At 48.4% G+C, this 13,182-nt stretch overlaps 1 protein-coding gene across 2 annotated transcripts in view; it reads right to left on the bottom strand.

Annotated features, from left to right (window-relative positions):
* Positions 1–438: 438 nt before the first annotated feature.
* The window catches only part of ASB7 (ankyrin repeat and SOCS box containing 7), a 37,983-nt gene continuing 25,239 nt past the window's right edge, over positions 439–13,182 (bottom strand). For both annotated transcript variants that reach the window (XM_037053744.1, XM_037053743.1), the window contains one exon: positions 439–2,808. In XM_037053744.1, the coding sequence (XP_036909639.1) occupies positions 2,669–2,808 (140 nt within the window). In that variant the 3' untranslated portion in view covers positions 439–2,668. The remainder of the gene's footprint in view (positions 2,809–13,182) is intronic.

The raw sequence follows: 13,182 nt of genomic DNA, 5'->3' as shown, positions 1-13,182 counted from the left end.
TCAATTGCGAAAGAAACGTGAAGGATCAGTGACAGATGTGATACCATTCGGAACATCTCGGGATTCTGGAAAAACCGATCAGTTGATTTTTCTGAAAACACGTGTTTCCTCTCCTCATTTTGCTTCTCTGACCATCAAATTCAAGAGCAGACCTGCATGCTTCCCCCTAGAGTCCCTGGGAGACCCACGTGGGGACATCGTCGTTACTGTTTAATATGGCGTGTGATTGGGATTTTATTAATAGCAAAAATAAAACATTCTTTTTACGCTTCCAGATAAATCAAACCTCAAACAATAAATAATGGAATTATACACTTCTTCATTAAATAGAAATTTCAATTCCAGGAAGAGCGCTCATAATTTTTTTTCCCTTTTCTGAAGTTGCAGCAGCAGCAGCAGCGCAGAATGAAGAATTTACCTTAATCTGACCTTTTTTTCCTTGGAATTTCCCGACTCAAAAGTCTAGTGGCTTAGTTTGGAAACCTTTGAATCGTTTGGGGGGTGGTGGAAAAAATAGTTTTAAACCAACTGATTAGATTAATACACATGAAGAAAGAAGCCCTGTGCGAACCGAACATGATACCCTTGCTCAGTACGCAGGGCCCTGGGCGCCCCACTGCGGTCTCGTCCCCAGGGTGTCAGGGAGGTGTGGCGCTCAATTCACCTCTGGCTGTGCCCTGTCCTGGGGGCTGCTAATGAGTCTCGGCCTTGACCTGGGTGTTGGTTTAAAGAATCAGACCCCAGCTCAGCTCCCAATTTCACAAGGAACTCTCTCTGTCTCGGAAGTTAACTTTTTGGAGATAGTTTTATGGGGGAAAGAACAGACCACCTACCTCTGGCCACCAGGCTACCCTTAGAATTGTGCGAGGGGCCAGAAAACTGGCCAAGGGCTCGCTGGCTCCCTGCAGAAGAGGCTCTGAACCCCACTAGCCTAAACCACCCTTTTCCTGAAGCTGGCTGTTCCCTCAGGGCTGTGCGCCCTCCTAGGACAAGCAGACCAGACACTCGGCCACCACCGCTACTCTGAGTCCAAGGGGATAAACTTGGTGCTTTGGAAAATACCCCTGCAGGCCCTGGATAGAAGGTGAACCAATGTCAGCCCCTGGTTCTGCTGTTAGGCTTTTCAGGTGGCACCGTTCCAGACTTGAGGACGTACAGCTAGAAGAAATTCAGACAAGAGAGGCCCCGCATCACGTAAACTGGTGATGAGACATTTAGTACTAGTGTGGAGCTGTTTTTGCAATTTCCCAAAGCACGCAGAACGACACTGGGATGCCTGGGAAGGCTATTCGGAAACCGATTATGATGTGACATGTCAAGTACAGAACCCACGTCCCCGGGCACACCACAGGTTCCCGACTGCTTCTGGGAGCTCTTCCTTGGACACGTGGCCACAGCTGTTTCTACGCGGCCGTGAACGCAGTAAGGAGCTGTGCCGAACAGCCTCCCTACGCACGCCCCTGAAGCAGACGCGAAGTCTTTCATTCGCACACTGGGCATTAACCGGGCTTGCAAATGGTGTGCCTGGTAGAAACTTTCCTCTCTTTAGGCATCTTTCTTAACTGGGAAGATGAAAAACACCATGAAACTGCCCCAAATGCTGCGAGCATTAAGCCAAGGGGTTTCACAATATCAGGGGTCATTTTAGAGAACACTCTACCATCAGGATCTGCAATTTTCTGCTTAACGTAGAATGGAGGGTGAAGCTTGAAATGGAAGCTGCGACTGACTGCCGGACTCTGCTGCTGCCGCGAAAATGGAAGCGGCCGTTCCTGTTCTCACGGGCATGTCAGAGCCGGCCGTGGAATGAGGAACATCAAGTGAAATAGTGGGTAAAATACACCAGGAAAAGTATTGCACTGGCGGCGTCTTAGAACCAGAGTACAGTGGCTTTAGAAAGTTATTTTCTTTCTTGTTAGTTTTTTTTTTTTTTAAAGCACTATTCGTCTAGAGACAGAAGGTGAGGCCCAGTGTCTCTGAGTAGTGTACCACAGTTGTTAAAAAAATAAGTTAAAAACGAGAGCACACCATCGGGAAAACAGAGGTACCGGAATTGCTGTCACCCGAAAGCCACAGCCATCAGGACAGAACAGTTTGAAGCAGCCAATTTGTTGCCATGAAAAAGGAATGCGGTGACAGCGGTCCTGAAAGTGCGTCTGAGGACATCCTGCAGGAGCACCGGGACCCCCAGGGGGAAGCTGGGACCCCCCCGCTGCCCCAGGTGCCCTGCTGGTTTGTGGCAATGCACACGCCAGTGAAACCACACATGTGAAAAGGGTGAATTCTCCACTCCGGACCTGCTTACGTCACTTTGGAAAAACAATTTTTGTAAATGCCACATTGTCTAGAAAGCTTGGACCTCTTCAACCTGGACCAAGAAACCAAATTAAGACCTTCAAGCATGTGATATATATATATATATATAGATATATAGAAATATATCTATATATATACATACACACACACACACACACACACACACATAAAATAACCATCCCCTACAATGAAAACCAAACAACCAACCAACCAAAAATAAACCTAAACGCGTATACCTGCTTTCTGACTTCACAGCAAATCAGAAATTGCATAGGATATACTTTGTGCAAGGCGAAAGGCCTTTTAAGTATCTGGAATATAACTCCTAATCCTGATCACAGTTCTGTGTATATCAGATATCATCAAATTTGTGTTTTAAGTAGTCTTTTATGACCTTGGCAATCGGTAGTTCATCAAGTAGCTTTAGGTTTTGAAGGCCTATACATTGTCGAATTTTAATTCGGCACAGGTCCTGCAAATTTCTGGGCTGCCCTAAAAAGACAGAAAAAAGAAAACGTTACAAAGCAACCAAGCAGAATATTTAAGGCTGGCTTTTAGGTTCGGAAAATAATCGCTTATTTCCCTGGCAGGTGCCTCTCTATGGACTTAACGTGCAAATGGCCAGAGAGACTTCTGCTACGAGGAATGTATCTTGGGTACCTTCCTGGGACTGCTCACCGGATCCTTTTCCCGTCCTCGGGATGGCTGATAATTTGTTTTCACGCGCCCCTTACAAATAAGGACACCAGCAACACTTTCAGTAAATCGCTCAGTGTTAGATGAGCAATTAATAAGGCTTTTTGACTGAGACCAAAAGCAGTTCTGATTCTCAGCACGGTGCCCTTGCCAGGACAAATCAGACTGCCAGTCTTCATCCTGGCTGGGCCCCTCACAGGCGGGGGAGGGTGCGTGCTTCGCTTCTCCACCTGCGGAGCGAGGGGACCCTCTGAGATGCTCTCCAATGCGGCTCCTCCTTGGGATGTGGGACTTAGATATACTGGGAGCCCAAACGATGCCTGCCCACCTGGTCACCGAGATTCCTGGACACAGCGGAGGCTGGGCTGTTGGTGGGGGGGTGGGGCGGGAGGGGAGGGTGTGGACCGGGAAGGCAGGAAGGAGGTCAGAAAAAGCCCCCCCAAGATCTCCTGAATCTCCATCTCTTCAAACCCCACACCCAGACGGCCCGACAGTGGAGACCCTGACCCTCACCGATACACCCACTCAAAAGGAAGATTACAAAGCCCCATTTCTTTCACCTCGGAATACTGTGTTTTACCAAAACAATACAGATGACCACACACGGCAGCAGAAATGCTCAGCTTCGGGTCAACTCTGCTTGCGTATGAAACAGTGATGATAAGGAAAACCCACAAATGCAGACCGTTTGCTCTGTGCTGAGTATTCGTAAAAGTTCTAGACATACACCAGCCCCTTTAATCCTTTTACGAGGAAGCCCTTTGATCCTCGCCCTCATTTTACAGACTCCTCCTGTCTGAGAGGGTAAGCAAAGCAGAAAGCCAAGCAGAACTTTCTACTCAAAGTCAAGTAGAAGGCCATACTTCTCAAACTTCTTGGTCTAAGACCTCATTATACTTTAAAAACTCTCAAGGACCCCAAAGAACTCCTGTTTTCATGTGGGTTAGAGCAATCAACGCTTAGCACATTAGAAGCTGACAGCGAAATTTTAGAAATAGATTCATTTAGAAACAATACGAATAAACCCATCACATGCTAACATAAATGACATTGTTATGAAAACAACAAAATTTCCCAACAACATTCCTTCGCTCTTTTTTTTTAAAGCTTTTAAAGGTCTGGCTGAATTCCCTCTAGGCTTTTGCATTCCAACCTTTTGCGTTCAAAACCTGGTCACCTGGGCTCTGAGTCCACTTACAGGCAGGAGAGGAGGAGTGTGAGAAAGGCCAGCAACGCCTCAGCACTGCTGCGCAAATTGCTTTGACCTCAGCTACCCCAGAAAGCTCTCAGAGAAGCCCGGAGGTCCCCAGGCCACATGTGGGGAACCCTTGCTCTCTCGAGCACCTGAACTGTACTTGTCCACAGTGGTCCCCATTATTCGAAACTAACGAACTCTTCACACAGGAAAAAGGCTCATCAAAACTCAGACCTGCCCTGGCTGGTGTAGCTCAGTGGATTGAGCGCGGGCCTGCAAACCACACGATCGAGGTTCGATTCCCAGTCAGGGCACATGCCTGGGTTGCAGGCCAGTTCCCAGCAGGGGACTCATGAGAGGCAACCATACATTGATGTTTCTCTCCTTCTGTCCTTCCCTTCCCCTCTAAAGATAAATAAATAAATAAATAATCGATCTTTTAAAAAATTATAAAAAACAAACAAACAAAAAAACCCCCTCAGACCTCTGCTCTGGAAGGCCTGAAGGAATAAGGGTGTCCCAAGAGTCACTTAACACGTGAGCTCTTAAAAGAATCATAGATGCTACTGATTCCCTAGACATGTCTGTAAGGAGCATGCGTGTCCACAGCAGTCTGCACGGGGATCTGAGTAGGGCCATAACCCTGAGCCCTGGCCTGGGCGTCTCCCGGTAAGATTACGTCTCCTCCTGCTCCGAGCTGTCCCCAGAGAGGGCACTTCGTTGGGGGAGATGGAGTCAGGCTCCCCAGCAGGTAACACTCAGAGCTCCTTCACCCAGGCTGTGCCTGACCTCTGTGTAGAATCACCCATCAGCGCCCACCTTCCTCACTACCCAACAAGCCCTGTGAGGACGGGCCAGCTCCGGCTGCCAACGCAAGACCAACAACGCCTGACCCAGCACCCCACGAGCACTGGCTGGAAGAATGAACACTTCATAGGCCTGTGTGTCCAGTGTGAAACAGCCGGCTCTTTGCAAGACACACCCATGCCAATGGCAAATCATTTTCTAAGCTGTTTCGAATTATTTTTCATCGCCACGCACAGGCTACCATTAGGAGGAGAATCAATTACCACTGTCATTTTTCACTAAATGCTGACAACGCTTGATCCCCACATGCAACCCAGAGTATGAACTAAGACGCGAATCTTCTTTTAAAACAAAGAATTTGATTTTCCTAATAGGTAGCAGGTTCATTTCATGTGCAATATTAATTAAATAATTATTGTCACCATGTACCCAGGCCAAACACAGACGAGGATAAAGGTGACATACAGAAGTGTACGTGCCTACGTAATGAACACCCACCACCCAACACAGTGGAAGAAGTAAATGACTGGCACTGCTGAGTGACCGGCGGAAAAGGCGGGACTGAGACACAAAGGTCTGTAATGGGGGCCTCTGGACTGTCACTTTGTGGCTCATGGCACTCCCCAGCCACGACCACAGGGTCTCCGGTCATTCAGAGAGGCGAATGGAGGTCCCCACTCCTTGACACCGGGTGGGCTGGTGACCCTGGAGCAAGTGATGCCATGTGACCCCTGTAGTTGTCATAAAAGGTGACATGCCTTTACCCCCTCCCTGGGACACTCGCTGTGGAACCCGGCTGCCACCACGCCACGAAGAAGCCCGCACAGTCCACAGAAGGAGCTGAGGTCGGGGCCCCACAGTCCCGGGGCCCAGCCCACGGCCGGCGCCAACCTGCCCGCCACCTGAGAGAACAGCTGTGGAAAGAGGCCCCATCGAGTGACTCCAGGGGACACTTCTCAGAGGACAGCAGTTAGAGAACTGACCAGCGCGATTAAGCCACTAGGTTTTGCAGCATTAGATGACCCAGTGAGATTCTGGGCTCTGGAAGCAGGGCTGACTTTAAAAAAATCCCAAATATGTGGCTTTGTCCAGGTACTTTGACGAAGCTGCTGGTCAGGGCCTGGGGGGGAGTTTCGTGGCAATCTGTCCACTGTGGTCAGAAAACAGGCAAGCCTCTCCAGGCAGCATGCTGGCTCTGATCTCGTCCACGGTAAAACACAGGAAGGCAAGGACCACCTAACTTTAAATCAAGAGACCGGTGACCCCAGGGATGCCAGGCAGAAATGCTACCACCCTCAGAAGTGATCCCTTCCGCATGGGCCCTTCTCAGGGAAAAAGGAACTTTCTGCACGTCAACATGGGAAAGGTTTACTCGATTTGCTCCTCTTTTTCCCCCTCCTTCAGCAGTGTGCTGTGGCTACGATATTTTGGGAGAATCTGATTTTTTTAAAGGTTTCTCAACCCCGTGTGATTTCTGTGTGCAGCATGACCTCGCATGCCAGAGGCACACCCCGCCGGGGCTCCAGAAGCAAGCCCGGAGCCAGATTCCTGGGCCTGCGCTCTCAAATCCGTGTGTCCTGGGCAAGTCACTCAGCCTCCAGCCTTGGTGTCCTCACCTGTGACCTGAGCACAATGTCCCCTACAGCCCAGCCCTCACGGGTGTAAAAAAAAAAAGCTAATTTTGGTGACATGCTTAGAATAGAACCAGGCACACAGTAAGAGCTATATATTTATAACATTTATTAAATAAATAAATGTTAACACAGTATTTAAGTACTTGTAAAAATAATGTTTGCCTTCCCCTCCCAGAGGAGCAGAAGGCTCCTTCTTGAGGTGAGGTTCCCACCCTCCCAGTGCGAAGTGTGAGGGGACTAGTCAGCTGCTTAGTGGCCAAGGAGGGGCCAGTAATCTGTTACTGGGGAACGGCCCTTGGCAAGCTGATGGAACCCACACCGTGGAACTCACCGCATAGCTGGCACCAGGCAGAGACATGAGAATGGTAACTGTCTCAGAAGCTGTGCAGTGACGGAGTGAGTCCATTGTCACCCCTCCTCCCAGGTAGCGGCACTGAGCGAAAAGCGAGCTAAACTGAGTAACAAAGTAATAAAGACTGCTCACAGTACAAACATGGTTATTTCTCAGGCTAAGGAGCTTGTTATATTTTTTCGGGAATATCATTTTGGGAATATAGATGGCAACTGAGAAATAAGTACTTGCTTTCCTCTCGACCTGTTGCTCAAAAGGATTTACTAAGCACCTACTACGCACTGAAAAACGCACTACCCCAGAGATTCAAGGGAGAACAGGAGGCAGCGGCCAAGGGAACAGAACAGCAGAGGAAGGGAACACAGGAAGGAAAGGGGAAAAACCCGGCACGCACGTGCACGACGTTTACGAGGTGTCTGGGAAAATTATCCCTTCCCCATAACAACACGGGATTGTAACAGAGGACTGTCCCTGGGGGGACGTCACACAAAAGAGTATAATTTAGGGAATTATAACACTTTGGGGAAGCATAAAAACTACAAGGTGTCCCTCCCAATGAACTACAATGGTATTACGTAACAGTTCAAAGGGCTATTAAGTCTTCCCATTTGGTGAAGAAGCCCATCATTAGTAATAATTGGGCTGTTATAAAAACAGGAAATCGGCTTTTGAAGGGTCTCGTTTAGTGTGAATTACAAAACTGGGACAGCAGCGTAATTTGGAAAATTAAGTATTCTAAACCGCTCCCCTCCCCTTTGGACATCACCATTACTAACGTATTTAAGAGGCTAAACTTACTTTTCTGGATAAAATATTTGTAAAAGTAGGCAAGCAAAAAAATACTTTTATATAACCAAAATGAACAAAATGAAAGCAAAACAGGTTTTTCTTTGGGGAAGAGGCAGGTAGAGACTGAAGGCGGAAAGGAGAGGGTAAATTTTTTTTTTTAAAGATTTTATTTATTTATCTTAGAGAGGAAGGGAAGGGGAGAGAGAGAGAGAGAGAGAAACATCAATGTACGGTTGCCTCTCATGCGTCCCCTGCTGGGAACCGGGAACTGGCCTGCACCCCAGGCATGTGCCCTGACTGGGAATCGAATCGCGATCCTGTGGTTCGCAGGCCTGTGCTCAATCCACTGAGCTACACCAGCCAGGGCAGGAGAGGGTAAATTTTTAAGAAAAAGAATAAAGACAGAAAGGTTTAGCCCCTCTGGATGGCCTCATAGCATCTGACTTTCCCTTCAAGCGTCCCGTCCCCGTCACCACCTGGAATGGGCTCCCAACCCCTGTGTTTTATCTCAGCTCTCCAGTTGAAAATCCTACCCGGATCATGTTTTGTGTCTTTGCTCTTGCCTCTGAATTCCCTCCGCAGGGACTCTGTATGAAATTTGTCAAACGTATCCTATTGGTAAAACAAGGCAGTTTCCAGCTCGCCTTAAAATCAAATCACGGCGTCGTAAAATAAAAAGCTGGTCTGATTTAACCCTCAGACGGACTCCACAGGTACGACATCGGCCTCGATCACGTGTGCCCATTGGTTACACTTTTTCCACAGGCAAGTGAGTCTGGACCAATTTTTCCCATTTGCACTAAGCCACACAGAGCCTCACTCTGCTTCCCAACAAATGACTAGGAATCTCCAGAAGCCCACATCTATTAAAAATAGTAATATGAATATGATGAGAAAAGTACAGAAGACAATACTTTTGACATCAAAGAACCTTAAAATGTGGTATAATTTGACTTAAAACTGTGTCCCACTTGTTCATTTATTTCGAAGAGTGATTTTAATCACTGAGACAGAAATGTAGATGTCTGGCAAAATCGGCAATTAGGAAAAAATTCAATAATGGAAAATAACCTTAGTTAAACTCTGCTACACAAAATTATTTCTCTGAAGAGTTACACTGGGTCACACTGTTGTGACAAGTCATCCTACAAAAAAATTCAAAGCAACTGATTAAAGAATTGTTCAAACACAACCCAGGAGCAAGGGCACCTGGCCCAGAAGTGACGTTGTACGTGATCATCGGCTCACAGGCCGGTAGCTGTGCTGCACTTGGCTGGGAAAGCCTCAGTCTACACGTCATCTCCTTAAAATGAAAAAGAAAAAGAAAAAGAAAAAAAGGAGTCGCGATCTGGATTCTGACTTTTTCAAAGTCTGAAACTTTGTTTTCAAAGTTTAACTTCTGCAACTAAAACATGATACTTGTCACCGAAATTCAAACAGAAATGTATTGCAGGTTATGGCATCGTTTACAAAACAGTATTTTTTTAAACACCTGTAACTGATGCTCTAGAAAGCAACAAGCTCAAGTACTACCTGAGAGATTAAGTCTCTAGCAAAACTGCTTACCCAACTCCCTTCCCATCTGTCTAACCTCTTCCTCTTTGACCTACAAGCCAGCCATCCTTAAAAGATACCAATCAGCCCTGACTGGTGTGGCTCAGCTGGTTGGGCATCAAAGAGAAAGGTCACTGGTTCGATTCCAGGTCAGGACACGTTGGGCTGGGGTGCGGTTTGGTCTCTGGCTGAGGCGTATGGAGAGGCAACCAATCGATGTCTCTCATTGATGTTTCTCTCTCCCTCTCATTTTCTCTACCTTCCCCTCTTTCGAGAAATAATTAAAATCTTTAAGAAACACAACCACACAAATCGAAATACAATCCAGTCCTACCTTTTACACGCCACTAGCCATCCAAGCCGATGGGAATGATACATGTCTCGACCCCCCCAGCGCCTGCCTGAACCACAACTTTACAGACACCTCAGCGATCCCGGGTCACCACACGTCCTAAGTAGCAAACACGCTGGCACGAGGCACACAGCAACCGCACGCATCTCATTTTATCCACAGGTTTTAACTGCAAACAGGTATCAGGGAGTGATCACGTTCTACAACACGGGGCTAGCCGGGTGTCCCTAAAAATGGAAGGTAACAATTGCCCATCGCTCGGCCTCAACGTTTTTTAGTTCTGGGACCTCTCTGTGCTCTTGAAATTGGAGGAGCTCAAAGAACTTTCGTTTAAGTGGGTTATATCTGCTCTTACCACATTTACAAATTTAAAAATATTTACTAGTTCACTGAAAAATAACAGACATGAACTCAACAGCAGCTGAAATGCATTTTTATCAAAATCAAAGAGCTGCTTTGCAGAACAGAAAGGATTTCGTGGGAGACGATGTTCTACACGTGAGCAAATGTCTTGTAAGGCCCGGCTTCGCAGCAGGCGGCTGGCTCCACAGACCGGCTCCTGCATTCCGCCCGCCGCATCTGCTCACCTGCCCCAAAGAGGCGAAATTACAGCCTCACTCAGGTGTAGCTGGAAGAGGAAGGAGTTTTTCAATGGTCTTTTCAGATCATTGTGCACCTTCTTTGCTGCTCCGCCAAAACTTGGCAAGTGGTGTTTTGCTAAAGGACACTTGCCACACGGGACGCGAAGAGAACTTCCTGTTCTCTTTCATGTTAAAATCTATTGCTCCTTCTTGCCCCCTTTTACCCATGTGCACTTGGGAAAATCGTGGACGTCACAGTGGCAAACACAAGGTGTTCAAAGGGCTAATTTTCACTTGAATGCTCAAATTTTAGGACTCGCCATATATACCGTCAGTTGTTTTTCTTAAGGGGGTGAGTAAACTTGACTCGTTTTTAGGAGGATGTCTGCCCACGATCCAAGGCCAGGGAGCTCCGGTCTGCTGTCACGCTTTTGGGTAAAAATGGTATTCCGTGAAGGAAAGCTGCAGGCTCATCTCAAACAAATCTCAGAAGTGCTTTTCCCCCATACCGCCACTTCGAATGCAGTAGGAATACTTTCAAATTCTACCCCCCCACAAGTTTGAAAAATGGACGCGTTCAAAGGAGTAAGACTCCATCATATTATTTTTACTGCTTTGTTAAAAGTGTTCCTAAGTGGAACGGGAATGCTCTCTCTGGGACTGGCCGGTGGGGAGGCCAGGACGATGCACACACCCCGGTCCTGACAGCATCAGNAGCTCCGGTCTGCTGTCACGCTTTTGGGTAAAAATGGTATTCCATGAAGGAAAGCTGCAGGCTTATCTCAAACAAATCTCAGAAGTGCTTTTCCCCCATACCGCCACTTGAATGCAGTAGGAATACTTTCAAATTCTACCCCCCCACAAGTTTGAAAAATGGACGCGTTCAAAGGAGTAAGACTCCATCATATTATTTTTACTGCTTTGTTAAAAGTGTTCCTAAGTGGAACGGGAATGCTCTCTCTGGGACTGGCCGGTGGGGAGGCCAGGACGATGCACACACCCCGGTCCTGACAGCATCAGCGCCGACCTCAGCGCAGCGAAAAAAGGCAAAGAGCATCTTTGTATTGTTATGAAGTCAGTTTTGGCCTCACGGGCACCTAAAACTTCACTGAGGACCCCCAAGGGTTCACACTGAGAAAACCACCACTGTTCTGCATGGTGCCTTTCAAAAACTTCCAATCAAAACAAATCGCATGAGTAGGCCAGCGTCTCCTTTCAGAGTGGTTACTGGTAAGAGCTTTATAAAGAGAGGGACCCCGAGACTACGCTGTAATCCCCGTCTTACCGAGGAGGGAACGGAGACTCACAGGGCAGGGAGAGGGTAAGCACACCGCCCAAGTTCATTAGGCAAGTGAGACGCTGGGGTCCAGAACTTGGTGGCACTGCCTCTCTGAGCCCCCAGATGTGACTGGTTTATTAGCAGCACCTCTGACCCGGGCCCAGCTGAGCTCATCAGGAGGCTGCACTGGAGACATGGGCCTCTGAAGCCCAGTAGGCAAATCACTACTCAGTGGGCCACAGACGGGTGTTTTTCACACGGTCAGTGAAAGTGGCAAAAGGAACCAATGGACTTCTGATTTCGGTTTGGAAGTCGACACTCCCATCCTTACAAGAAAAAGCTGAACAAGCACAAAATCACAGAGAGATGTGATCAGAAGACTGCAAACCACCGGCCTCCCCCTCCTTGCTACCCCCCACCCACCAATAGGGCTGCGAGGCAGTTAACGGCACAGAAGGGCCGCAGGCCACGGACTCTCTCCGGGCAGTGAGGGAAGCCGGGAGACAAGAGCCCCTAACCACGGACATGGGGGGAGTCTGAAGCCTCTGGCACCTACAGCTCAGCAAGCGTGACACGCAAAATCTGGCATTCAAGGCCTATTTATCTCAGTTCCTATTACCTAATGCATCATGTCTGGCTTCAATAAAAAATTACAAGACAGCTAATAGGCAAGGAAAAACACAAGTCGGATGAGACAAAGCAAGCATCGGACGAGACTCGGATACGACACAGATGTTGGAGCTAGCAGACGGGCAACTGGAAGTAACTGGCATTACCATGTGGAGACTAAGGAGAACGGCAGACGGCGTGGTGATAGCAGTGCCTTGCCTAGCTAACACTCGACAGGAAGGGCAGCTTCTTCACAGGTCGTTTCCCCACACAGTGAGCACGTCACCAACAAAGGTGACTAGCTGACCCCCGCCACAGCCCTGGGGTCTGGCTGCTTGCACAAGCCTTCGAGTCCACTCTGCCTTCTGACCATTGCCCTCTTCTCTGTGAAGGGTAAAGCCTCACAGTGAACGGGTACCCTAGGCAGGCAGCATGACCGGCACCTCTTCTGAAAAAAGCTAGCCCGTCCAATGTGGAAGCTACCGCCTCCTTTCGCGCGCTGTTCTCCCACAGAAGCAGCAGCCTCCTTTATTCTGCCAGCTCCACTCCGACCTGCCTTCTCTACTAAAACTCTCCTCCGGCTCCCACACCCTTTGCACGAGGATCCTGCCAGCTCCACTCCGACCTGCCTTCTCTACTAAACTCTCCTCCGGCTCCCACACCCTCTGCACGAGGATCCTGCCAGCTCCACTCCGACCTGCCTTCTCTACTAAAACTCTCCTCTGGCTCCCACACCCTTTGCACGAGGATCCGTCCCACCCGTGCCGTGGTGGTGGCTGCAGAGAGGGCTTCCTGACCCTGTGCACACTTTCCGCGCAAGCGCTTGGGGAGGAATCCCCAAACTGTAGGTTCTCCAGGACTTCTCTCTGAACGAAATCCCAGGCAGGCAGGCAGGCAGGCAGGCAATTAAAAATCCTATCTTCTTCTTCCCCGAGAAGATGAAAAGTTCTTCCCAGCCACTGCCTCAGGTTCAGCTTTCTCTGAAATTTCTCTTGCTTTCTTAAAAGACGTCACGTTC

This window comes from Sturnira hondurensis, unplaced genomic scaffold (assembly GCF_014824575.4).
Source record: "Sturnira hondurensis isolate 20B ecotype Veracruz unplaced genomic scaffold, ASM1482457v3 Scaffold0007865, whole genome shotgun sequence".
Lineage (NCBI taxonomy): Eukaryota > Metazoa > Chordata > Mammalia > Chiroptera > Phyllostomidae > Sturnira > Sturnira hondurensis.
This window is presented reverse-complemented; position numbering and strand designations above follow the sequence as displayed.